Source organism: Marmota flaviventris, chromosome 6 (genome assembly GCF_047511675.1).
Source record: "Marmota flaviventris isolate mMarFla1 chromosome 6, mMarFla1.hap1, whole genome shotgun sequence".
Classification (NCBI taxonomy): domain Eukaryota; kingdom Metazoa; phylum Chordata; class Mammalia; order Rodentia; family Sciuridae; genus Marmota; species Marmota flaviventris.
This window is the reverse complement of record NC_092503.1, coordinates 6,577,653-6,604,910: the sequence shown is the minus strand read 5'-3', so window position 1 is coordinate 6,604,910 and position 27,258 is coordinate 6,577,653. Positions and strand designations below refer to the sequence as shown.

At 45.8% G+C, this 27,258-nt stretch overlaps 1 protein-coding gene across 5 annotated transcripts in view; it reads right to left on the bottom strand.

The window, feature by feature from the left end:
- Positions 1 to 27,258, bottom strand: part of Prkn (parkin RBR E3 ubiquitin protein ligase) — a 1,231,972-nt gene that overhangs the window by 188,896 nt on the left and 1,015,818 nt on the right. For all 5 annotated transcript variants that reach the window (XM_071612868.1, XM_027939482.2, XM_071612867.1 and 2 more), the window contains one exon: positions 9,929 to 9,990. In XM_071612868.1, coding sequence (XP_071468969.1) covers positions 9,929 to 9,990 — 62 coding nt within the window. The remainder of the gene's footprint in view (positions 1 to 9,928; positions 9,991 to 27,258) is intronic.

Below are 27,258 nucleotides of genomic sequence, written 5' to 3'. Positions count from 1 at the left end.
TCCCAGGGGAGACAAATATGTTAACATGTGCATCTGGTGATTTCTGATGATTCAAAAGCACACACAATGTCTGAAAGGTGCCTTCTGAAAGCATAACATTTTTAAATATTGTGAAATTAAAAACAAAAACCTTTTGACCTAGAATAAATATTGTGCTAGAATCTGTAGAAAGCTTACTACCCCGAGGAAATAATTTAGACAAGTAATCACATGTCATTAGCAAAAAACCTCCTTTAGTTTCCTTTCAAGCTTTGACCCATATTTCCATAGACTCCTTTTAACCACACACTGGAACAAAAACACAAGTTCACTGCAAGCATGCCACTGAGCACTTCTTGAAGAGTTGTGACAAATTAGCACCAAGCAGAAGGGAACATCTGTATTTATCTCAGTGTACACCATGCAGCCGTGGTAAAGGGATTGATAGATGGGCTCCGACTGGTAGAAAGGAACCAACATTGTTCTTTTGCTATTACTTCTATTTCCAGGGCCTTTTCACTTATCAATATTAGATAGCATTTTACAAACAGAACCAACTTGGAAGAATACGGTTAATTTGTAACGTGGACTGGGTCTTCGTAGAATCCATTCTCAAGTGAGCTTAAAGCAGATAATTAGCCAAAATCACTTAAGCATCATTTTCCTTTGGAATACTGTGTGTGTGTGTGTGTGTGTGTGTGTGTGAGAGAGAGAGAGAGAGAGAGAGAGAGAGAGAGAGGGAGGGGAGAATGTGTGTGCATGGGTGCATACGTAGGATAATATTAACCTGTCAAACTATTATTTAAACTTTGATTAAACCTAGTTTGTACATTTCTAGGTTTGCTTTCATAAAGTGGATAATCTACAGATAACTAAAATTATTTAGAATTGTCTATATAACATTTGCAAACATTTTTGAAAATAAACATCAAAAGATACTACTCTGCACTTTGAATAATTATAAAAATCTTCCTCTTATATTTAATCAGATTAGAGTGGAAAATACATGGTTACTATGCTTTACCTAGGTAAAATCTTGACTCATTGCATGCTTTATATTTTATTTATTTCAGGAGTAAATTATTCCATCTTTATGTGCGCATGTTCATAGATTCTCTTAAGAATAGGAAACATTCATTTTAAAGTACAGAATTCATAGATTCTTCCATAAATTCATGTTTTAGGAATCTAAATAATGAGTCGTGGGAGAATATAATGAACGAGATGCTGTTTTTTGTTGGCCTGAAGGTAGTTAGAAGACTTGGCTGGGGAGAACATCATTCTATAATGAAGCAGGGGTCACTAGTTCAAGCCCCACAGGGGCCAGGCAGCTTCCCCTCTCCTGCTGGCCACTGGCTGCAGATCAAGCCCAACACAGGAACACGGGTGGTCACCTGCGGGTCCTGCTGGGCCGGAAGGAACTGTGCCTCACACACCCTCTCCTGTAGGCGGGGTCACCTGGCTTCCCTGGGCTGTGTCATTTGTATGCTTTCACAGGAAAAGGAAGCAGGAAGGAATCTAAAATCTAAAACGGCAAAAAAAAAAAAAAAAAAAAAAAAAAAAAAATTGAGGTATAGGGAAATTAAGTAAAACTAAAATCTGGGAAAGCTGGCAAATGTTCTCTCAAAATGAGTCACAGCTTGTCAGCTGTCCAGGAGCTGCTGGCCCCCTCTGAGTCCTTGGAGCCGGGGAGAGGGGGTTGGTACTGCCTGGTGTTCTCCAGAGCATCCTCTTGGGGGCACTCAGGGACAGCGCTTGGCCTCCCTTGTCTCCCCCCAGGAATTCTGGCTTCCCTTAACTGGGAGCCCAAAGCACCTGGGCCTCTCCCTCAATCTCCAGGGAGCACCGAAGCCCTGAGCAGAGCCACTGCCGCCGAGGGACTGTGCTGAGCCCACAGCTGTGGCAAGGCTGCGCCCACTCGTGAGTTCTTCCCACCCCCAGGCAGAGGATGGGACTGCGGGGTTGCACAGAAGCAGGATCTGTTGCTGAGGGCCATCGTAGGACCAAGACCCAGTCGGAACTCAGCCAGGCTTCAGAGGCCCCCCCCACAGTGCCCCCGACCTCCACCCTTTTTTTAAAAAATTCTCTCTCTCTCTCTCACACACACACACACACACACACACGCACACACACACACACAGCAAAAAAATTAATTTGCTTTTTCTTGGCCACAAATTAGAAACTAATGAAAACCAGATTATCACAGACCTTCCTCTTTGGGTTGAAAAAAATCTGAAACAAGTTTACAGAGGAGCTAGGTTGGGTTGAAAATATTTCTGTTTCCTATACGGACAATGTCCTAGCCATTGTATGTACTAGAATTTCTTTTTTCTAAAACAATTACTCCTCAAATTGTCAATAATCGTCATCTCATTTTTCTTTATTTGCAGGTTGTTTGCCCGAGAGAGTTAGTGGCGGTCTCGGCGGCGGCTCCTGTCGCACCGCTGTCTTTACTTTCTGTTCCATGGCTAATGGTGTTCCTTTCATCCCTGGACATCTGTCGGTGCTGATGAAGTGAGCTGGCTGGAGAAAGGGCTGGACTTTGCTCACTCCTGGGAAAAACAATCATCTGAGGGAGAAATCAAATGCCTGATGGAAACAGATCAAACGGCACCGAAAAAATAATTGGAGCTGCAGACGCACCCTGGGTTGCAATTTAGGAAGCACTTTGCAGAAGACGTGATGCCAGAAAGTAGCCCGACTTCCAGTGCTTGTGGAATCTTCTGGAAGGAGGTGCAAACCAACTGGCCTCTGTGTCCCTGTCGCTGCTGTGGCACAGCCGTCCTGCAAGGCGAGGCTGAGGGCATGTATCCTGCTAGCCCAGGGGACTCGGGGAGAGTGGGAGCCAGAGCTTAATGCTCTCTGTCCTCAGGGGCCGTGGCAGCCAGCAGGGCCGTGAGGGGCGCAGCCATTAGTCCTTCATTTCAGTCCCTGGGTCCGTGGGTCCAAGAACCTCGCCCTCCAGTGAAATGGAGCCTGCATCTGACTTCTTGAAAGTAGCGGGTCCTCACCCCCTGCCCCTCCTCTGTCTCCCTGGGACTTTCCCCCACCTCGGCACTTTCACGCCCCTCCCTTCTGTTGTGGGTGAAACTCTTCACTCAGTCCTGACACAGGGCTGCAGGTTTCTAGGTGATTCTGAGGCCCATGGAGGGAAACAGCAATCTCCTATCTTTGGTGTGAGATTACGGGAGAGGCAATGAACTGCTAGTTCCACTGAACACTTAATGAGCTGATTAGAATTTGGGTGACCCAAATAGCTTGTAAAAATGGTTTTTTTTTTTTTTTTTGGATTGGATTAGGTAACATTACATTTATAATGATCTGGAACTTTGACGTGCATAAGCCTATAATGCTGAGGAAACCTATTATGGTTTGGCTGTGAGGTGTCCCTCCAAAACGCCCATGTTAATGCAGGAATATTCAAAGGTGAAATGACGGGCTGTGGGAGCTATAACCTAATCAGTCCAAGCTAGTTTGAAGGGTCTGAGAGGTAACTGTGGGCAGGTGGGATGTGGCTAGAGAAGGGGGTCACTGGAGGTGTACCCTAGAAGGCTGCATCTTCCCTGTGGCCCCTTCCGCCCTGCCCTCTCTCTGTGCTTCCTGACCCCACCGTGAGCTGACATCTGTCCTCCCCTGGACCTTTCTACCATGCTGTGCTGCCTCACCCTGGGCCCAGAGCAGCGGAGTCAGTCATGCATGGGCTGAGACCCCTGAAACTGTGAGCCCCGAATAAAATTTTCCTCCTCTAAGTTGTTCTTCTCTGATATCTTGGTCACAGCAACACGAAAGTGGACTAAAACCTTTGGGATGAAGGCTCCTAATGCTAAGAGTCACACCTGAGAGGAGAAGAGCCAGGTCACCAGATTGTGTCCCTGCCCCCCTGCCAAGACCATCGGAACACACCCCCGCCTCACAGCCCTGTTCCCTCACACCCAGCCTCCCTGCACTCTTCTCACCCAAATGCTCCGTCCCCTGTGGCGCTGTACGTCCCCAGCACCGACCAATTTCTACTCCTCCCTTTCCTCGTGTTTCTCTCTGAGTTAAAAGAAACTATCTCCCTTGCAGCATCTGAGACAAGGGCTGCCTTCAGTTTCACCTACACATATTTGGAGGCCAGAGGTGGAGCTTGTCTCCTGTCTCCTAAGCCCTCAGTCCCCCTGTCTGGAGCCTGTGCTGCCTGGCTGCTCACCTCCCTCTCCTCCCTGCAGCCCCAGGGTCTCGACCCAGCCCCTGGCTCTTGGGAGAGCAGCTCCCAGCTCAGTCTCCACCTGGGCTCCTGTTTCCGTGGCCGTTCTGGGGCCTGGGCGCCTCCACCTCTCCTCCTGCTCATCCAGTCTAACCTTCTCATCTCCTACGACCTTCGCCTTTTCCACTCTATGGCTCCTTCTCAGGCCTTATCATCCTGAGAAACCACACTGCCTCCGAAACCCCAGTTCTAAACATTCTCATTCTAACTACTGTCTCCATCTCGGCAGAACTCTGGCCAGCGGTGGACACTGCTGAACTCTTTGACTTCTTCTAATCAACTGATCCAGCCTTTCTCCCTGGCTACTGCTCTCTTCAAGTTTACCTTCCTTCCTGGTCTGCACAGACTCCATGATCCACCACATAAACAGGACCTGGGACACAGATCTCCAAGGTCCTCTGCATCTGTCACTGGCACAAACCACACTTGGAAACCCTGCCTCGACCTTCCTTGGGCAGATCCCTGGCCCCGAATGCAGATGACAGTAGATTCTCCATCACTAATCACACTTTCTCAACTGCTGATCAGACTTAAAATGGGCACGTGCAGCTACCTCATGATTCATCGCACTTCTCCAGTGGCATGATTCCTCTCTCTTCTTGCCAAATTGCTCACATCCCATCTCTCTCCTGTTTTCATCTGCACAAGCTACTTCACAGTTTGCTCAGGACAGGAGCCATGAATGATATTCTTGTTTATGCAGCGAACATTTACCAACCATCCTGTATGTGTGGAGCCCTCTTTAATGCAGGGTGACACGCAGTGGAGAAGGTGCCTGCGTTCGTGGAGCCATTGCGCGGAGGAGCTCATCTGCCCTCGCCCCTCTCACAGCAAAGACAGCTGCCCTCCTCCCGCTGAGCCTCCATCCCTCCGGCAGTGCTGGATGCAAGCCCTGCTCAAAAGCTCTCCCCTTCTTCAGCAATCGCATTTCTCTCCTGAGTCACCAAGAAATCCATCTCCGTTGCTCCTGCCAGTGAGCAGAACGAGCTCCAGCCTTTGCAATGTCGGAAGAACCCTCCTCCCACGGCCACATTTCCCCACTCCTCTTCCTACCAAAACTTCAGAAGGAGTCGACTCCCCTCTGTCCACGCTTCATCCCATAAGAATCTGCCTCCATCTCCAAGGACTCCTCCAGAGTCGCCATGATCTGTCTGTCTTCACAGGCAAAGGGCACTGTACTGACCTCGTCCTTCCAACTTCTCCACGCCAAAGCCACGCCTTCCTTCCGGCAGGGCTTCCTCTCCTGCTTCTTCAACACCTCACAGCTCCGGGTCTTCCCTTCCTTGCTGGGTGCCCATGCTGGCTGCCACCCTCCTGCTCAGCTCCCAAAGGCTGGTGGCTCCTCAGGGGATGTGCATTATGGTTCCTTCCTTCTTCTGTTCTCTGTCAGTCTTGTGGATTTGTACCACCCCCATGCTGGGGACTGCATTTCTCTCTCCACCTCTGACCTCTGACCTCCACCCCCACCCCCCACCCACCCCCTGTGCTCCAACTCACCAACTTAGCTCAATGCTTCAGACACATCAGACACACTCAGAAGTGGACCCTGTGTTCCCTGCCTCTGTTCTCCCCTTTCTACCATTTCACCCGTCTCAGTAAAGCAGAACTTTCGTTTCCCTGACCCACTGCCAATCAGTGACCAAATCCTTTAATTTTACCCTGAGTGGTCACTTCTGGCTGTCCCCCTTCCAGCCTTTTAGTGCACATCATCTCCACGTTGCAGGGAGACTGGTGTTCTTTAAAAGGTAATTTCTGTAACATCAGGATACTTCCTGCTTAAACCTCCAAGGACTTCCCATTGAACTTAGGATAAAACCCAAGGTGCTGACCATGGCCTCTGTGCTGTTTTCTAAGCACACTGGTTGTGTTCAGTGGCATAGACCAAGCTCCCCTTCGACATGGGCTTTGTTCTTTGTTCTCTTCTCTCCTCCTGTTACCTGAGATTGCTCAATAGTTGGTATCTCCTGGATCTTTGGCCTCAGGGTTTCTTGACTCCTTATCCAAAGCAGGGGACATCTCAGCCACGCATGTTTCCATATTAGCTCTATCATGATTAGTCCTTGTGGTTTCCTGTTTACTATTTAGACCAACAACAGTACAAACAGGTACTCAGCACATTTGTTGGATGAATGAAGATCATTTTCTTAAAATGGTCAGGGAGGTCAGGGTGAAGGGTGGCCCCTCTGAAAGCGCACCGAACCTCATGGCCTTCCCGGGATCACGTGCGTGCTTAGGCTCACCCAGGACTTTGGGGTGGCTTTACTTATCTGTGATGTGTTCATAACTTTGCCAAATAGTTTGGAGAAAGAGGTGAAGATGCGTTATGAATGTGAATTGTCAACACAAAGAATCTTCTCAGAGACAGGGATAAGAAGCTAAAATAAATGTCTCATTTTAAATTCCATAGATTTTAAATTTTATTTTATAAGTTAAAAGTTTATAATATTCAATGATTTATCTTTAATCCAACGTCAAAAAATCAAATCAGTCTTGATCAAAATCAAGATCAATAAAAATGGAAAATCATCACATATAAAGAAATCAGGTAGCTGGCATTTGCCTCTACCATCTAGCAATGAATTCTGTGATCAACCAGTATCTGTGTGGTTTTTATAAATCCATTTTCTACATGAACATTACACTAACTTTGATATCTATTTTGTTGCTAGTACTTCAATGTATTGGTGGGGGGCAAACAGTATTTAAAATCAGAAATATTTTAGTGGAGCACAATATTCACGGCTTACCTTGCAGCCCTATTTACTTATAATAATTCTGAGAGATAGTTGAACAGTGCTCTTCTTTTTATGCAAAAGGAAAAGCCACATGATTGAGACAAAAATGAATTGTCAAGGACATTTTTTTTACAACTTACATTAATATAAAAATGTAATATAGCTGCCTCTAGAGCTCAGTGAGAGCCTGGGTTTCGCCAGTGAGCTGCCCACGCCCACAGCAGGAGAGGGGTGCTGGAGCCTTCTGCTTCCTCTCCAGAGCCTCACACGGCCATCTGCCTGGAGGCCTCTGGGTCTTGCAATGCATCATCAGGATATAAATATCCTGCCATGTCCTGTTTTATATCAGCCACCAATGGAGTCCCTGACACTTGTGCCAACTCTCCAGGATGACCCCTCACCCACATATGCCTCTGTGCATCACTTCCCCGCCCCCCATTTTTCATTTGTCCTCATCCTGATCCCCTGGTCCCATGTTGGGGGAACTCATGGGCAGCCAGCAGTGACCGCCCTATGACTGCCATCGACCTCCTCCTGGTTGTCCTTACATTCTTTGCTAACTGAAACTCACCAGCGCCTGAGGACACGGCCCCCCCTGCAGTCCTGGGAACTCTTGCTGTTGTACTCTATGCCACTAAGCACTTCTCAGCAATTTACCAAGTAGGACGTCTTTCTTCAGTACCTTCTAGACACCTCTACCTTTCAGATTCAAGCTATCAGGCCACGCGCACTCTAACTCTCCTTTTGCAGTCAGCTGCTGATACCCACCCACTGTCCCCCACACCTTCAGTTCTTGGCTCACCATAACTCCATGTTTGCTCCACTGAGGGTTCTGAGTGAGCTCAGTGTCTGCATGGGTGATTCCTCCAGCACCCTGGTTTCTCAAGTTCATGACCTCTACTCCAGTCATGATGTCCTTCATCCTAGCTAAGGTCCAATATCCCTTGACCTGGTCATTGCTGACCGTGGCCCTCCTTACATCCCCTTAATTTCAAGTTTCACATTTTCTGGCTAGTACCTATTTTTTCAACTAGTCTCTTCTAATACCAAACTCCAAATTCCCTGAACCCACTGGGATCTGTAACTGATTGCGCCCCACCCCCCCATTCTTTCTTAAGACTCTCCCTGCCCAGCTGAAATCTCATGGGCCATCATTATAATCACTCCCTGGGGTCCACCCTCCCCCTTGTGCACTCTTACTTTGCTATACTTGGATGGCAGAACCCCGATGCTGGTTAAATCTGCACCCACCGCGGTTGAATGTGACAGCAAAACATCAGGCTATTGATCTTCCTCCAGATCCATCCATCTCCCAAATTTATTCAGTACCGTCCTCCCCAATGCACCTTGACTGCCCTTTCCTCCCTCTGTAAACCTCTTCCCTGTCCTCACTCTCAGCTGATGGCCTAGCTCGCTGTTTCGCAGAGAAAAGAGAAGCCCGGCCCAGGTCTGTGGAGGACCCACTCCAGCTCCCACGCCTCGCCTCCTGTGGCACACGCTGCCTTCCTGCTGCTGCCAGGGGCGAGGCCTGCCCTCTCCTCTGAGGCCAGGCCTGTGGCCCGGAGGAGACATTGCTTCTCTTTTGCGTCTGCAATCTCTCTGTTCCTTTACCAAATCAACCTTCAGTACATAACATGCTGTAATTGTCCCATTAAGAAGTCAGTTTGGCGGCTGTGAGGTTTAGCTCAGTGGTAGAGCGCTCACCTAGCATGCGGGAGGCCCAGGGTTTGATTCCCAGTATTTAAAAAGAAAAAAGTAAATTTCCTTGATCCCACATCCCACCCACAGCTCCCTCATGCCTTTACAGCTAAATTCTTAAAAAAGAAAAAAGTAGTGGTCTGCCTTTGCTGCCTCCTGTTCCTCTTCTCCCCGGCACATGAGCCTATTCCAGGGAGGATTCGCCCTCGCCAGCCTGCCAACGGCAAGCCCACGATGCCCAGTGGTCAAGGCCACCAGTGACCTCCACTTGCAAATTCCAGGCCTCCTTCTCAGGCTGGTCCCACCGGATGAGCATGGGGCACAACTGCCTCTCCTCCTCGAGGCGCTAGCCTCCTGGCTGCAAGTTGTCCTCAGTATCCATGAAGGATTGATTCCAGGACTCCAGGGCAGGGTTTAAACTCAGGGGTGCTTAAACACTGAGGATCATCCCCAGCCATTTATGTTTTATTTCAAGACAGGGCCTCGCTAAATTGCTGAGGCTGGCTTTGAACTTGCAATCCTCCTGCCTCAGCCTCCTGAGTCTCTGGGATTATAGGTGTGCCCCCCTGCATCTAGCTCATTTTATTTTTGATTGCTATTTCTTTTTCCCCAAATATTTTCAATCTGTGGTTGGTTGACTCTGCAGACGTGGAAGCTATGGCCATGTATAATCAATTTTTTTAAGTAGTAAAATGCATACTCATGTGTACATACACATCCACTTAGCACCCTAAAGTATTTTCTTAGTGCATCTATTTTAAAACCAGTGTTCCTTACTAAGCACAACAGAACACTGAAATAATCTGTCCTTTAAGGGGCCATCCTCTGTAGGTCACATGCACACACCCACACAGGAAGGGACTGCTGTAAAACACTGTTAACGCACACAAAGGATGGAGATCTGGCGAAAGGAACTTGCACGTGCACCCAGACATCACATCGGAAATGTCTGTGACTATTGATTCCTTAGGCATAATTCATCTCCGCATTTATTTGTTTGCTCATCTGCCACTATGCAGAGCCTGCTCAAGGCTCAAGTCTTGAGATGAAATGCTCTGGCAGATAGCAGATGTACCAATTAATAACCTGTCAGGTCTGATGGATAGAAGAGGAGAGAAGCACCCCCGCACATCTCCAGCATGGCTTCCTCCCCCGTTCAGGGCGCCCTGGGTCAGGAGACACACTCGGCCTCCCTGGAGGGAGCCCAAACTGTCTCATTAGCGTCTATCTTTCGTGACACAAGGATGCAGCTTTGGAGAGGGTAACTCACCTGCTCTTCTCCAAGAATCCTGAAGTGGTGGAGCTCTTTAATCAAGGAGTTGGGACAGCCAGCTGTTGGGAAGAAGAATTAATCGCAAAAATGTCATTTGCATTCCGTGCACTAGAATGTTCTTCCACACAGTTATGACAGTCGACAACTGGTGCTGATGTTTGGGAGGGTGCAAGTGTGTCCCTGGGAACACCTGTCTAACCAGCCACAGAGAGGCAGATCTTCAAAGGAGCTGTGGCTCCAGCCCGGGTGTAGCTCTGACTCTTAGGGACAGGCTGCGTGAGGCTCTGGCACTGCCTGACTCTTCTCTCCTCTCCATGTGACCTGCACAGTGTGGGACCTGGGGATACCATGCCATTTCTGGTCCTTGAAACATGCCCAATGTGTCACTTGTTCCTCATGCAGAATCAGGATTTGTGGGGCCAGAGTAACTGTAGGTTTTCACTTATTGATCTTACTGGGTTTCCTCACCCTTAGGGCCAGGGTCCTGCTCACTGAGTTGAGAAGCTGGACATGCTGGCTTGGCAGGATTCGCTGAGCCTGTGACCTCACCTGGGTCTCACAAGAGGCCATGTCAAGACCCGTGGGATCCTGCACTTGAGTCTGGGAAGGTCCTTCTGGAAGGACTTGGGGAGAGCCCTGTGGCCGCCTGTTGCCTGTCACTCTCGAGCTCTGCCAGTCCAGCCCCGCCTCTCCAGGCCTTCCCCGTGTCCTTCCCTCAGTTGTAAAGTGAAGTAGCAATCTAAATCAATCACACATAAACGCTCACATTCACAGATGCATAAGTTTGTAAATGCTTGATATCAAGGAGAATGTGCTCCATCTGTCTTTTTAATAGAATTATCCCTCAGTGTTAGGTCACCTTTATACTTTGAACTCCAGAAACAAAATCGACATAAAACCCCGCTTCTCTGAGAGGAGACTTGTGCACTGCATGATCTGCTGAAGGCTCTGTCAAGGACCTCGGACTGTAGGCAGGACACGTCGGAGAACTCCCCGAGTGAGTGCTCCCTTCATTCACTGTGATGTAAGATTGGGTGCAGGGACGGAAGTGTTTGGGCGAGGACAGGCTAAGGAATGACCAACAGGTCTCTACGTGGATGGAGGTGTCCTTTGCAAGATGGCCTGACTTGTGCCTTGTTCTGGGAGGTAGGATTTAAACCAACCGGGAAGTGGAGAGTGCCTGGCGGGGACAGGAGTGTTCAGACAGGCTTACAGCACTGTGTGGGTTACTTCAGAGAGGACTGTGGCTGCTGTGACTATTAATGTCACGTGTACACTTGGTTGGACAGTCTGGGATCCCAGATTGCTGGTAAAACGTTATTACTTGGTGTGTCTCTGAGGGTGTTTCTGGAAGATATTAACTGGCACTTGGACTGGTGGACTGAACACAGAGGATGACCCCCACTGGGGAGGGTGGGCGCTAAGGCCTGAGCAACAGGAAGACAGGGAGGGTGAGTGGTCCTGGTCCCTCTTCCCCTGCCTCAAACTTTAGAGTACCTGGCTCTCAGGTGCTGATTCTGGGGCTTTCACTAGCCAGAGCCCTGCACCTGCACCCCTGGCTCTCAGGCCTTCACACTTAGACTGAATTACAACACCCTTCCTGGTTTTCAGCTCCATGTGAGACACAGAGTGACGCTTCTTGGCTTCCATGTCACGGATGCTAATTATCCTAATAAATCTTTTCCTGTGCATGTCTCTCTCTCTATATCCCATTGGCTCTGGATGACCCCAAATACCGGATTAGTTTTGATTTTGTAATTTTATAGTCACGAAAGATACCATAAATGGAACATCGTTTTAGCCTTTGAGATTATATAGTATTTAACACTACGGAAAGTGGCTCATAAATGTTCATGGAGGTAGTGCAAAACATTTCCTATTTAAAAAAAAAATAAATGAAAATCCCGAGGCAAATATTTTGGTGGGGAAAACATAATGAATTAGTTGCCACAGGCGCGTCTGGTACTGTAGAGGTGGAGACTGGATCCTTAAAGAGAGAGACTGTCCTAGAGCCACGGCCACGAATGCTTGAGGGTGGAGGTCTGTTGGGGCCGTTGCGCACTGTGGGCTTGTTTTTCTGATGCTCATCTGAACAGCTAGTAAACCCACATCCTGGCTCGTCCGACTGGCTACAGTTTGACCAAGAGCTGCTATGCAAAGTCAGCCCTTACGTCAGTTCTGTACTTTAAACCTTTTTGGGAGCAAGTAGCCATTGCTGAGTTTTCTGAAATGAACCAGAAAGAACAGGGGCAGAGAGTGGGCAAAGGAGGCATGGCCAGCAGGGGGCGGTGTGGCCCTCTAGGCTGAGGGCGTGAGGTGCAGGAAGAAGCAGTGGATGCCAGAGACCTCTCCCCAGGGTGGTGGGCAGGGGTGGAGGGCCTGTGCCAACCAGTCAGGGCCCTGTCAGGTGTCAGCAAAATGACAGCACCTGCTGTATTAATATCATGCTTTGGTTTTGTACTTTCATTTATATTTAATTTATTTGGGCCTTGGTTACATAAGCATGAAGTCTTTAATCTCAGTTTATATCTAGGTATATTTAATAAATGATCTTAAAAATAAGTTTATGCAACCTAGAAATTTTGGAGGATTTTTTTTTTTTTAACATCACTTGAACTTGAGAAACATGGTTTTGACTTGTTTTTATTTTAGGTAAAATAAGCAACAGAATTTGAAATGAGCTTCAGGATCTATATTCTGGCATGCTCCTAAGGTACAAGTGAAGGGATTGATGTCAACGAAGGCGCAATGTAAACATCTTTAACGGGAGACTACATAATGACCTGGGACACCTGGTAGGGCAATAACGCACACTAAGCGAGGATAGGCAGGCAGGAAGCTAGAGGGGAGAGAGGCCGGTGGAGACGTGGAGGGAGACGGAGGCATCTGCCTACCTCTCCTCCCTGGAACACCAGCGTGGGAAACAGACAGGTGCAAACCTAGTATAAAGAAGGAGCCTAAAAATAACAAACAGGAATGCAAGACACGGGCACAGAGTGTGTCAGCGTCGGGAGTGTGGAAGCTGTCACACTGAAATGGAGCCACTTGTGTCAAGCCTAACAAATAAGAATCGATGAACAATGCGGGAAGCTCGTGGAGGAGCTTGTGCATTATGCTGGTAAAGAGAGCTATTCCCAAAGACTCCGCCAGAACCGCAGCCTTGCTCGAACAATATTTCTGCAAGGACATCTGTCCAATAAAGTCTCTTCAACCTTGGTCCTTGTGACCAAGGATTGCTGCTTCTAAATTTCTTATGCCACCCTGTCTGGTTCGCCTTTAAATCTTCCCTTCACCTCTGTCTCTTTGAATATGCCTGTAATTTGCCATGGCACATGAGTTCCCACCGTGGCATTCTGCTCTTCCCAAATAAACTTTGCAACCTTTGGAGAAACTTTGTTACTTAGGTTGATGAGAGAAAGGGAAAAGCTAGCAGAAGGGGTGGAAGAAGGTGCAGAGGTCCTGGCAGATAGAGACTAAATGACAGGTGTTGACAGCTAAATAGGTATGCTTTCTTTTTCCCAGTTTCCACAGACACAGACACACACACACACACACACACACACACACACACACCACAGTCAACTGTCTTTTGAAGCCACAGAGCCACAGCTGCCCACTTTGGTCACATCATCTGCCCACACTGTCCGGTTCTCCACCTGCAGGCCCCAGTGTTCAGCCTCTCCTCCAGAGAGCAGTCTCCAGGATGCTGTTAAATGTGTGTATCAGGTGTCACGCCATCTGCCCGTGGGTATCACCCTCACTAGGAGTGATAGCTGAAGTACTTGCAGTGGCCTCCGAGGTGCTCTGCTCCCCTTCCCTCTCCCTTGCTTCCTGCCCTGTGGTCACACTGGCCTGCTACAGCCAGTGCAAAGGCCAGAGCCTGCAGCCATCCTGGGCCATCAGGAAAGCTTGGCCCTGATGTCTGCATGGAGGGCTCCCCACCTCCAGCTCCTCGGCGAGGCCTTGCAGATGCCCTGGTTGAAATTGCAGCCTCCCCCCCCCCCCCCACCGCTGGATGCTGCTTCAGAGCTCCTCTCATCTTCTAATGGACTCTTCGTTGCATTGACTTCCTTCCTGCTGCCCATGGTTGAAATGCACAGCAAGGGTGTTTCTGCCAGCCACTAGGTGCCACCTGTGCCAGTGCCAGTGCCTGACAGGGACACAAAGCCAAACGGCAGGCTCTCCACTAGTGAGTCAATGGCCATGTGGTCACATCCCTACCTAGCTCAGGGATGGTGGCCCATGCAGTCCCCAGCACACACCAGCCTCTCGTCCCTGGGGCCTGAGCCTTGGCAGATGCCCTGACCTCCAGTCTTGAGGGTGCTTTGTCGTTTGGTTAAGTGACCTTCTTCTGACCTGTCACTTCTCTGCCCATAGACCCCACATGGGAGGACATCAATGGCACTTATTACCCATGAGTCCTAGTACTCTGCCGCACCTGCCTTGCCTGTCACCACTATCTGCCACCTGGCTTCCCTCCTGCTCCACAGCCAGGGCTGCAAAACAGGACTAGTTGATCCCCTCAAAAAAAAAAAAAATCCATGCCCTTGCTCTGAAGTTGTGTCCTGTTGAAGGTGATGCTGCTACAGACTTGGGGTGAACCCCCGTGGGACCCCGAGGCAGTGGCCCCTGCCACTCCCCTCTGGGCGCTTCCACACCAGGCCATTCTTCTCTATCAGCCTGTATGTGCTGAGTCCTCAAAACGGGACCACACTTAATTCAGTGCCAGAAACTGAAAGCTATGTGCTGGGTGTGGAGATGGGCTGCCCAGACGCCTGGCGAGGAGAGACCAGGACTGAGCTGCAGGGGTGGAGGGGGCAGCCCTCTGGGGACCTCTGTGAGCTGGTCCTCTCAGCTGCAGAGATACCTGGCCTGAGATGGTGCCTCTCCCAGGACCCCAGGTCTGCTGACAGAGGGAGGTGAAGGTGTGAAGGGTGGGCTCTTCTGTTCTAGACCAGGCTACTATTGGGCACCCCTTTGCTCCAGAGTTCCCTGCTGCTCCCTGAGGCTCCATTAGGCCTGCTTGGCCATCCAGCTTCTTTCTCTGCCCAATCCTGCCCTATCCCTGGCCTCTCCCAGGTGCAAAGTATAAAGACATTTGTATGTGATGTGCCCGCCTGCCCTGGGGTCACTGAACTTCACATTGAGGCAGGAGTACAGGGTTAGAAGTTGGGGGAGCTCACAGAAAGCCACTACATGCTCCACGCTTAAGACAAATGGCAGGAGCAGGAGTTTGGGGGTGAAGCTGAGACAGTTAAACACTGCAGGCTTTATATCTGAGATGAATGGTAACAAGGCCTCCCAAGCACACGTGTTGTTCATGATAAACAACAAGAAAACATCAAGCCGGTGGAAGCAGATTGGACCACAACCTCCTCCCCCCGCCCTGCATTCAAAGATAGGCCAGGAGGGAGACCTAACACAATGTCGTGCACATTTTGAACCATGTGCAAACATTTCTGACCATGTGCAAATAGACACAGTCACAATAAGAGGTTGCCCTGTAGCTTATGATCATGCTACAGACCCCAAACCTACATATGCTCTTCACCCCTTGACTCCCTTGCTAGTCTTCTTTTGGGGAAGCGACCATAATGCAATGGTTGCTTCCAGTCCTCTCTTTGTTAGCAGTGTTTGATTCCCGTCCTGCATGTGCTAAAGGACTCGCTGAGCCAGTGACGATATCCCTTCCCAGTCACTTTCTCCTTTGCCTGCATCTCTCCTCTGTCTCCAAGACCAAGGAGGGTGGCTCTCTCCCAACAGGTCTTCCTCACCCACCCTGACCATTCCCGCTCGGCTCTTGTGGCCTAACTCACTGTTCCTCCGCCTCCACAGCTCTCCAGCTGTTCACTTCAAACTATGTATCTACTTAAATCTTCCGCCTTAAAATTCAGGAAAAATCCGGCTTTGGGCACAGAGTTACCAACCCATCTCTTACCTTCTTCTTTCATCCAATTTTCTCAAAAGAATAGCCTACAGCCACTGTCACCAAGGCAGAGTAATTGGATGGATGGGTTACAGAAGTGAAATCCTAAAATTGGGGGATTTACATCTCCTAAAGCAAGCTTGGGACCAGTCTAAGTTCACGTTGTGCATTAACCAGCTAATTGTACCCTGTTGATAAATTCTGTTACTCTAATGTCAATTCCTTTATCAGGAATAATCACAATGTCAGCTTCAAAAGAGCTTTTGTGAGTGCATGCAAAATAAAGGAAGATGCTGGGTAAACGTGAAATGCCAAAAAAAAGGAAACTTATTACCAAAGATATTCCCACATCTAATAACTGCTAATTATCTTCAGAGATTTCCTTTATTTAAGAGGGAAGGAGCTGGGCTTTCAAGAGGGTGGAAAAGAGGAGGTGGCTTTCCTGGCTGCTCTGTGGGTGAAACCAAGAAAGCAGACAGGAGGCTCCTCAGCAAGGTGGGGAAAGAAGGGACCTGACTGGAATTTCATCCCGGACATTCAGAGCAGGTTGGGGACTCGGTGGTGGGATATAATAGAGTAAGGAAGAAATCCCAAACTTCATTGTTCTCTCTTTCACTCTTCCTTTAATTTTTCACTTATATTTTTTCTCTCCCTGTTCACATTCTAAATTGTAAACCCTTTTTCAAACTCACTGTTTTTAACGTGCACAAGACCCAACAATATGCTGTCCCTAAGAGACACACTCATAGGCAGAGAAATCCACAGACTGAAAGTAAAAGGATGGGAAAGAAATATATCATTCCCACGGATCTCATAGACAAGTAGGGGTTTCCATCCTCATGTCAGACAAAGTGGACTTCAAACCAAAGTTAATCAGACAGGACAAAGAAGTTCATCTCATACTGCTAAAGGGAAGTATACATCAACAAGATATGACAATTTTAAATATTTATGCACCAGATGATGTAGCATCTGTGTACATCAGACAAACCCTTGTCAATTTCAAGAATCAAACAGACCACAACACAATAATACTGGTGACTTTAACATGCCTCTCATATCACTGGATAGATCTTCCAAACAAAAACTAAATAAAGTAGATAAAGTAGCTCTAACTAAAAACTACAATTAATAATTTAGACTTAACAGAATTATATAGACTATTTCATCCTTACATGATTGAATATGCTTTCTTCTCAGCAGCACATAGATCATTTACTAAAATAGACCATATCTAAGGCCACAAAGCAATTCTTAGCAATAGAGATAATATCTTGCATTCTATCAGATTGTAATAAAATAAAATTAGAAATCAGTGATAAAATAAAAAAAAATAGAAAGTACCCTAACACCTGGAGACTAAATATTATGCTACTGAATGATCAATGGATAGCAGAAGAAATCAGGGATGAAATAAAAAAATACTTATGTAAATGAGAATTGCAATACAACATATCAAAAATTCAGAGACACTGTGAAGGTGGTTCTAAGAGGAAAGTTGATTACATTGATCTCATTAAAAGAACAGAATGTCACCAAAAAAACCCTAACATTACATCTCAAAGTTCTAGAAATAGAAGAACAAATCAACTCCAAAAGCAGAGAAGATGGGTAATAATTAAAATCATATCCCAAATCAATGAAATTGAAACAAAAAGGAAACATAAAAATAATTCAAAAAAATCAATGAAACAAAAAGTTGGTTGTTTGAAAAAAATAAATAAAATTGATAACTCCTTAGCCAATCTAACCAAGAGAAAAAAAACCCTCAAATTACTAAAATCCATGATGAAAAAGGAAATATCACCGTGGACACTACTGAAATATAGATGATAATCAGAGACTATTTTGAAAATTTTTACTCTAATGAAATAGAAAATATTGAAGACATCAACAAATTTCTAAAGACCTATGACAAACTCAAATTGAATTAGGAAGATATAGAAAATTTAAACAGATCATTTTCAAGCAATAAAAGTAAAGACACCATTAAAAGCCTAACAACAAAGAAAAGCCCAGGACCAGACAGATTCTCAGCTGAGTTGTACAAGACCTTCAGAGAAGAAGTAACACCAATCCTCCTCAAATTATTCTATGAAATAGAAAAGGAAGGAACCCTTCCAAACTCATTTTATGAAGCTAATATCACCCTGATACCCAAACCAGACAAAGACATCAAGGAAATAAAATGTCAGACCACTATCCCTATGAACATAAATGCAAAAATATTTAATAAAAGTTGCATACAAAAACACATTAAAAAATAGCACACCATAATCAAGTGGCTTTCATCCCTGGGATGCAAGGCTGGTTCAACAAATGGAAATCAATAAACATAATTCACCACATCAATAATCTTTTAAAGATATAATCACACAATTAGCTCCATAGATGCAGAAAAAAGCATTTGATAAAATATAGCATCCATTTATGTTCAAAACACTAGAAAAACTAGGGATATTAGGAACATACTTCAACCTTATAAAAGCTATATATATATATTTAACCCAAGGACAACATTCTAAACAGAAAAATTAAAGTGTTCCCTCTAAAAACTGGAACAAAACAGGGATACCCTCTTTTACCATATCTATTCAACATAGTCCTTGAAACTCTAGCCAGAGCAATTAGACAGACAAAAGAAATTAAAGGGATATAAGTAGGCAAAAAGAGATTAAACTATCCCTATTTGCCAATGACATTATTCTATATTTGGAAGACCCAAAAAACTGTATCACAAATCTTCTAGAACTTATAAACTAATTCCACAAAGCAGCAGGATATAAAATTAATACCCATAAATAATCAGCTGAAAGAGAAATTAGGGAAAAACTATCCCATTCACAATAGCCTCAAAAAACCAAAATTAACAAAAAGCTAAAGACCTCCACAATGAAAATAACAGAACACTAAAACAAGAAATTGAAGAAGACCATAGAAGGCCCAGAATAGCCATAGCAATCCTTAGTGAGAGACACAAAGCAGGAGGCATCACAAACCAGACCTTAAATTATACTACAAAGCTATAGTAACAAAAACAGCATGGTATTGGCACCAAGACAGACATGAAGACCAATGGTACAGAATAGAAGACCCCGAGACAAACACACATAAATAAAGTCATCTCATTCTAGACAAACATACATTGTAAAAAGACACCCTCTTCAACAAATGGTGATGGGAAAACTGAAAATTAATACGTAGCAGAGTGAAATTGAACCCCTATCTCTCGTCCTACACAAAACTCCACTCAAAGTGGATCAAGGACCTAAGCATTAGACCAGAGACCGTGCACTCACTGGAAGAAAATGTAGGCCCAAAACTCCATCACGTTGGCTTAGGAACCAAATTCCTCAAAAAGACTCCTAAACTACAAGAAACAAAATCAAGAATTAATAAGTGGGACAGTATCAAACAAAAAATCTTCATGACAAGGGAAATAATCAAGAACATGAAGAGAGAGCCTAGAGAACAGGAGAAAATCTTTGCCACCTACGTCTCAGATAGAGCATTAATCTCTAGGATATTTAAAAAACTCAAAAAACTTAACACCAAAACAAACAAACAAACAAATAACATAATCAATAAATTGGCAAAGAAACTGAACAGGCACTTCACAGAAGAGGAAATATGAATGGTCAACAAATATATAGAAAAATGTTCAACTTCTGTAGAATTAGATAAATACAAATTAAAACTACAGTGAGAGTCCATCTCCATCCAGTCACAATGGCAACCATCAAGAATGCAAGTAACAATAACTGTTGGTGAAGATGCGGGGGAAAGGCTCACTCATGCATTGCTAGTGGGACTAAAAATCGTGCAACCACTATGGAAAGCAGTATGAAGATTCCTCAGAAAATTTGGAATAGAACTACTATTTGACCCAGTTATCCCACTTCTCAGCATATACCTAAAGGACTTAAAAGCAGCATACTACAGTGACGGGGCCACATCGATATTTATAGCAGCTCAATTCACAATAGCTAAGCTATGGAACTAACCTAGGTACCCCTGAACAGATGAATGGATAAAGACAATGTGATATATATATATATATATATGTGTGTGTGTGTGTGTGTGTGTGTGTATATATATATATATATAGATATATAGATATAGATATATAGATATATTACTCAGCCATAACAAGAATGACTTTATGAATTTTGCCAGTGAATTGATGAGTCTAGAGACTATCATGCTAAGTGAAATAAGCCAATTCCTTAGATCCAAAGGCTGAATATTGTCTCTGATATTCAGATGCCAACACACAAGAGAGGGGTGGGGAGGGCAGAATAGAATTTCACTGGATTAGCCAAAGGGAAATAAAAGGAAGGGGATAGGAATAGAAAGACAACAGAATGAATCAGACGTAACTTTCCTAGGTTCATATGTGCATACACCACCAATGAAACTCACATCATGTACAACCACAGGAATGGGATCCTAATTAAAATTAGTTATACTCCATGTTTGTATAAACATGTCAAATATATTCTATTGTCATGTATATCTAAAAAATAAAAGGGAAGGAGCTATTGGAAGAATTGCTACACTATCTATCGTATTAGGAAATAAAGATCGGGGTCTCTGTTTTCAACTCAGATATGTAAAGAGCCTGGAATTCATACCTCCACCCTTACCAGAAGATAACCTTGGAAAACTAAAGAACAACCACTATTATTTGGACCCACTTAAGAGATAACATCACAGGGAAAAGCACCTTCCTAAATCTGGAAAGAGGGCAAATTCAGCCAGTCCCACGAGCCCAGCCCGCCTGGAGCCACAAACTGGCAGCAACTATGACCACTAATTCCCATTAGTCCCCAGAGCTTGAGTCCACACCCAGCCTGGCCAGGGGAGAGAAACTTCCAGAGCCCAGGGACCTCAGGATCTTCTGATCTTTACCTCCACGTTGCTCTGAAGATTCTCTCATGGCTCGGGCAAGGGACGGGAGGAGTGACTGTGAAACAGGCCTGGAGCCCCCATCACCACAAAGGTCTGCTCTCCGAGGTGGGGAGGAGGGCAGCACCCTGACTCCAGGCCCTTCTGCCTGCCTGGATCCTTTAACTGGGGGCCGTCAGCAGGTCAGTGGGCAGGAGCCAGGGCTTCAGGGAGGGAGGCCGAGACCCTAGAGGGGAGCTGGCACAGGGAGGAGTTTACCACTGGAGAGCTCTGGGAGGGGACAGACGGAAAATGACAGAGCAGCCCCACGCACAGCTTGTCACTTTACCAGTGGAACTCTGCTAAAACACAGAGAATTCTACCCAAGGCAAGAATGACAGGCCCTCTCCCTGAGGAGGAGGAGGAAGCCCTGGTCAAGAGAGGAGACAAAAGCAAGAAGAGCTGACCCTCTGTACCTTCAACTAACACTCACCGCAGCCCAGTTCCTGGGCACATGATCAGAGCTTTGTATCAAAGGCTCCTTTGCCTTACCTCCTAGTCATGCCAAGAGTCAGGGAACACGCTGTTTTAAGGAGGCCAAGTAAGCATCAGACCCCGACGTGGGTGTGGCACGGATGTTGGAAATTATCAGGCAGGGAATTTAAAACAGCTCTTTTAAAACATGTTAGGGGCTCTAAGGGAACAGTAGGGACCAGGGAAGAACCGAGAGGAGTAAGACAAGCAGAGATCGAAACTCAAAGAAGGAATAAAAGGAGATGAGAGAAATCAAAACCCCCATAACAGAAACGAAGAAAACCCAAAAGAAACTCTTCAAAGTGAAATGCACAGAAAAAAATAAAACAGAATATCTGTCATACAATCTTGAAAGGTGTAGCATACCTATAATTCAAATACCACAAAGAGAATAAAGAACGGAACAGAAGAAATATTTGAAACAATAATGTTCCCAATGTTAGTGACAGATACTAAATTATAGGTCGAAGAAACTTAAGAGAACATTAACAGGACAAATCTCCCCCAAACACCTAAATATGTCAGAGTCAAACTGCTGAAGACTAGTAAAAAAAGAAAATCTTGAAAGAAGTTGGACTAGCCAGTTTACCCCTAAAGAAACAATAATAAGAATTACAGAGGACCTCTCATTATGAACTATGGAAAGAAGCAGTGACCGGAAGAAAGTATTTAAAGTATTAAAAGAAAAATATTCAAAACCTAGAATTTTATGTCCAGCAAAATCATCTTTCAAAAGTGAAGAAGAAATACAAACTTTCTTAGACAAAATGGGGGGAATTCGTTACCAGAACTTCCTTTTTTTCCCCTTCACATTTCAGTTTGAGAAATTTTTTATTGACCTGTTTGGCAAAAAATGTTGAAAGAGTTTCTTTAGGTAGAAGGAAAATCATACAGGTCAGAAATCTGGATCTACATGGAATAAAGAAAGAGCAACGGAGAAGGACTCGGAGTGAAAGATCTCTTATTTTTCTTATTCTTAATGAAGTTGAAAGGGCTCTTTAAAGTATTAACATTGTGTTGGGTGATTAGAGGGCATGAGTGGGCAGATGGGTGACAGCCCGGTTAGGGGGATGAGGAGGAGGAACAGAATATTCTGGTCTAAGATTCCAACACTAGACTTGAAATACTAGTGTTCACTTAATGTTAAACTAAGTGGGCTTTGTTAAAAATAAAAATTACTAAAGGAACCAAACAGTTTAAATACACCAATTAAAAGAGAGGTTGTCCTATGAGGATAAAAAATAAATAAAAACCAACAAGAAGTAAAGGTTAGATGCTGAGCCATTTCCACCATTGTTTCTGAATCAGTTTGTACCTCAGCTACTCCTAAGGTCCACAGTGGGAATCAGCACGGCATCGGTACTCAGTAAACATTTGCAGAATGATTAAATAAAGAAGAAAAAACGTCACTGCCTCTAATTCTCACAGGTAAGAATTTCAAAAAATAAATATTTTGTATACCTGACAAATCTGTGCTAGAATTAGTAGAAGAACCATGAAATAAAAAGCCTATTTGTCCTATCAGTCAATGTGTTAAAATCCCAGAATGGCCACTTTATATTTTAAGTACGAGGTTTCATTTTTAGAGACAAAATATCGGTGTACCGCTATTCAAGCAAGCACAGCTTCTTTTTCTTTTCTTTTCTTTTTTTTTTTTTTAAGTTCCCTTTTGCTATGGGCCATGTCAAAATAAGGTTTCCCAAGGGTAGGACTCTTAACAATAGAGGATTGAGGCTAGACCTGAGCTAGTTCAGACTGGAGCTACTGTGATGGGCAATCACTCAGACCATTGTTGAAACGTCACAATACTTGTAATACAGCCACACAACACCCAAGAGCAATCTGAAGATTTTGTTTATAACAGTGACAATCAGATCCAATTTCTGAATCTTATGGACTTCCTGGCATTTAATTTCCATAGTGATTCAAGGCAGATTAGGGTAATATGTAGTCACGTACTGAAGAATGACAGTGCTTGGCTTAGAAGAAACATCTGCTCCAGCAACCTGACCTACGGTCGCCTTTCTAGAAGTAACGTGTGCACAGCTGCGCTGCACTCTGCCCCGTGCCCCGGGACAAGGCCCAGGATCTCCTGAGGCTTTCCAGGCCAATAAGGAAGTGCGCCTGTTGGAAGGTGTTCTGGAGAGCAGCTCTAGGTCAGGAGTGGTCAGGACACATCCAGTCCTTCTGAGGAGCCCTCATGAAGCTTCCCTCCCCTGAGACAGATACTTAATTTCTGGAAGTAATCTGTAAAATAGGTGCAGACCTTGGGCAGCACCCAGCTGTGCGTCCCCTCCCCTGCTCCAGGTGGTGACTTCCCTGTTGGAAGGCGGTGGCCCGAAGACTCCTGTTTATTCGTGGCAGCTGTGTTTGTCCATGTATTTGGTGTCAGATGCTTGACCAGAGGCGGGGGCACCTGCAATCCCAAAGCCTGCAATCCTGGGTGCTTGGTTTCTGAGGTGAAGGCAGGGTGTGGAGAGACATTTCTCTTCCTCTGAACGGTCAGACTTGTTAGATGAGGGTTCTTTTCTTGGCTACTTTTTGTCCTCATTCTAACATCCCGCAGTTGGTTTCCGCCCACCCAGCAGGCAGAACTGCTGTGGTGCTGTTTGATTCTGAAGCCGTGGGTAGGCGGACCCTTAGTGCAGCCCCCTGGTCCTCGGGCCCAGTGGACGTGCAGCAAGGGAACCAGAAGGAGCCAACCTGAGTACGCCTCTGGACAAGTATTTTTGAGCCAAGGCACTTAAGAAGCCACAGAGAACACCATTTTTATCCTTCCCCCATATTCTACCTAAATATGAGATACGATTTTCCTCTCTGTAGAGAACTCTCGTCAGCTCAGATATGGACCCAGAGAAATCTACAAACGTTAGTTTCTTCCCATATATTTACCTCCCCACAGTTTCCCCATCTCAAAATGCTTAAAATTGCTTTCTCTGATCTTGTCACTTCTCTAAAGTTTATTCTTTGTTGAAGATGCCATATAAGCCAGAGTTCGAGTCACAGCTGAGTCATCTCTCATTGAAGGTTCTCCTGTGTAACATGCACTGCATGTGACAATAAGCTTGCTTGCTTTTTTTTTTTTTTTTCTTATTAATCTGTCTTTTGCTACAGGGGACTGTCCCAATGACCTGATGAGGGCTGAGCAAGGCTCCTATCTCCTCCCTCACAGGTCACCAGCAGTGAGGGCCAGGGTGAGCCACCTGGAGTAAGCCCCCTTGACAGATAGTTCTGAGTTAAAGGCAATTAAGCAGCAGCAAAGAGCCTTTTTTATTTTAAAGTATTTAAAAGTTGAGCATTTAAAAGTCGTAAACTAAACAAATTGTTAAAAGAAAAAAGATGCTTCACATTTTTTGACAACTTTGCTGTGCAAGATCTGGAAGGTGATGCTGTAGGATCCTTGGGCTCCTGCTTAGCATGGCCACCCCAGAGCCGTCCCTCCCTCCTTCCTGCACAATGGCTTGCTCCCTCTGCCAGGCCGCTCATACACCCAGGTGGTGCAGCGCTGGCCACTGCCCTCAGGAAGACAGAGCAGTTGAGGGTCTCGGGACTGTCTCTGCAGGAGTTCTCATGTCCCATGGAGCCAGGGACTCAGGAAGGGCTTGGTCTAGTGGGCTCCCGGGGGAGAGGTGAGGGTGAAGACAGGGGTGTGTGGAGGCCCCGCTCACCTAGTTAAGCACTTCTCGCCTCCCAGTGGCCTTGGTGGTCTCCTTCTCTTCTTGACTGTGGAATCTCAACCCCAGTCGGACCTGTTGTCCTTTAAGCTGGGAGAATCACCTCCCACTCTCGCCCACCCCGCACTGTCCTCTTTGTGGCCCATTCCTTCCTCTCCCTGTCATCTAAGTCTGGGCTCTGCCTTTGTAACCGGGTGATTTATTTCTCCGTTCTTGGATTCTCAAAAGAAGGATTTCCGTTGGGGACAGTGACTAAGCATGAGGTTAGCTCAGTGAAGAGAAGGTATGCTCCAGGATATGCGAACAGCCGTCCCAAAAGAGGGAGGCGCCTGGAGTTTTTCACAGGGTGAGTTTTTATGTTTGTTCTGGAATCTTCTATCTGTGTGTCGTTTAGTGTGGGGAGGTTACGTCAGTTTTGCATCATGGCTTAGTGCACTGTGTTGACCTTGCCATGTTGGAAAACCCCATCAGTATCTGAGCAAAACCTGGGTGTGTGTGTGTGTGTGTGTGACCACCATGTGATATTACAGTGAATGCAGGGTCACCCAGGTGACAGTGCCTCAGGGCTGCACACTGTCTGAAGGTGGAAATTACTGGCGACACCTGGTTCCCTTAGTTTTGAGAAGGCAGAATCTCACCAAGGCGGAGGGTTTATCGTCACCTGAGGTGGGTGCTCTTCTGCCACTCAAGATGGAGTGAGCCTTGTGGTCCCTCCTGTCCCCACACTTGTCACCTACCTACCTCCCCACTCTAATACCTCAGCCCATTGCTCCTTCTCTACTTCCCCCCTCCATAGCCAGTGACTGCTTCAACAGAACCTTTCTGTGTGCACCAGTCTGTCCCCAGCTGTCCCCCAACCCTTGCACTCCCAGGTCCTGTTATGATTTTAATGTCAAGAAGTCTCCCTGATGGTCACATCACCTTCTCCACAGGTGAGTTCCTCCTCATACAGTGCCGGTGAATCCAAGTTGGCTCATAGGATTACATATGCCTTTATGTTCACTCATACTGTGCGTGTGTGCGTGTGTGTGTGTGTGTGTGTGTGTGTGTGTTGGGGGTGATGGCCAAAACCCATATCAAACTCACTGCTTTTTAGGGCCGATATTTCTTGAGTTGGAAGAGTTTAAAAATGCCCCACAAACCACGTCTCCAGGGCGTTGAACTCCTGGTTCTCTCTGGTATCTCCAAGATTCCTGGCAGGACTCTGAGATTCTGCACAGTATTTAAAGTGTTTATTTAGCACCTAAAATGTGCCTGTGTTCCACTTCTGTTGACACTTTTCTTAAACACAGGCTCCTCCTCAGGATTCCTGGGTGTCCTTTGTAAGGTGTGTCATGTTCCCTTGGCAGGGACTCAGCATCCAGGTGGCTCTTCATATGCTGATACCACCCCTGGTTCCGGCAGGCCTTGTCCTCTCAGTTTCTTCTCTATTTCTCTGGACCCACATTTAGAGCCCACTTTGTTGCCTGTGGTGATTTGAACTGGGATTTCATCCTGCCGTCCGTGAGCCTGGACCACAACTACAGGTTTGTGCTCGGCTGGTTTTTTCCCCCTTTATTAAACTCCTGGGCCATCTCCTGCATGTGCTTTTTGAATCTGAGCTTGTTGTAAATGAAAGCAAATTTCATGGTGTTAAAAATGGCAAGCTCATTTATTAAAAAAATATGAAAATAGCCTTGAATCTTATTTTTAAAGGATGATTTTGAAGCTGGGCCTTTTGTTTCAATTAGTAGCTGTAATCAACATTCACTTTCATTCTGTTCTTAAACCATAAAATCTCCAGTTGGGAATCTCCTCGATGAAAATGCATCATGAACTCTGGATCATTTCCACCAAGTCTCTGATGGCTATTTAAAAAGTAAACTCCCAAACCTGAAAATGAATAAACACATAACTTTGAGGGATTAATTGAACTACAACTTTTTCAGAAAGCTTTTGCTGAATTTCCTCAATAATCATGCTATAAAGTGGGGGAAACTCATTTGCAAAATATATTCCTTGGAAAAGCATTAAAAACCACAAGAGTCTTCAATCCCTATCTTTTTTTGTTTAATTTCCTTGCAAATCATCACAGGGGCAATTGTGATATCCTTTGGGTTCAGTGGAAAACCGTGAGCACCCAGGCTTGGGATAAAAATTGAAATGGATTTCAGCTCTCTGATGTTCTCTTGGCACTGGCCACAGGACACAAATAATCTGCAATTTGCAGATTGCTGCTGTTTGGTGTGAAGCGCTTTGAGGATTAATTTCTCTCCAGACTACAGCTTAGAATCCCTAACGTGGGCTGGCAATGACAGTTACCTTCT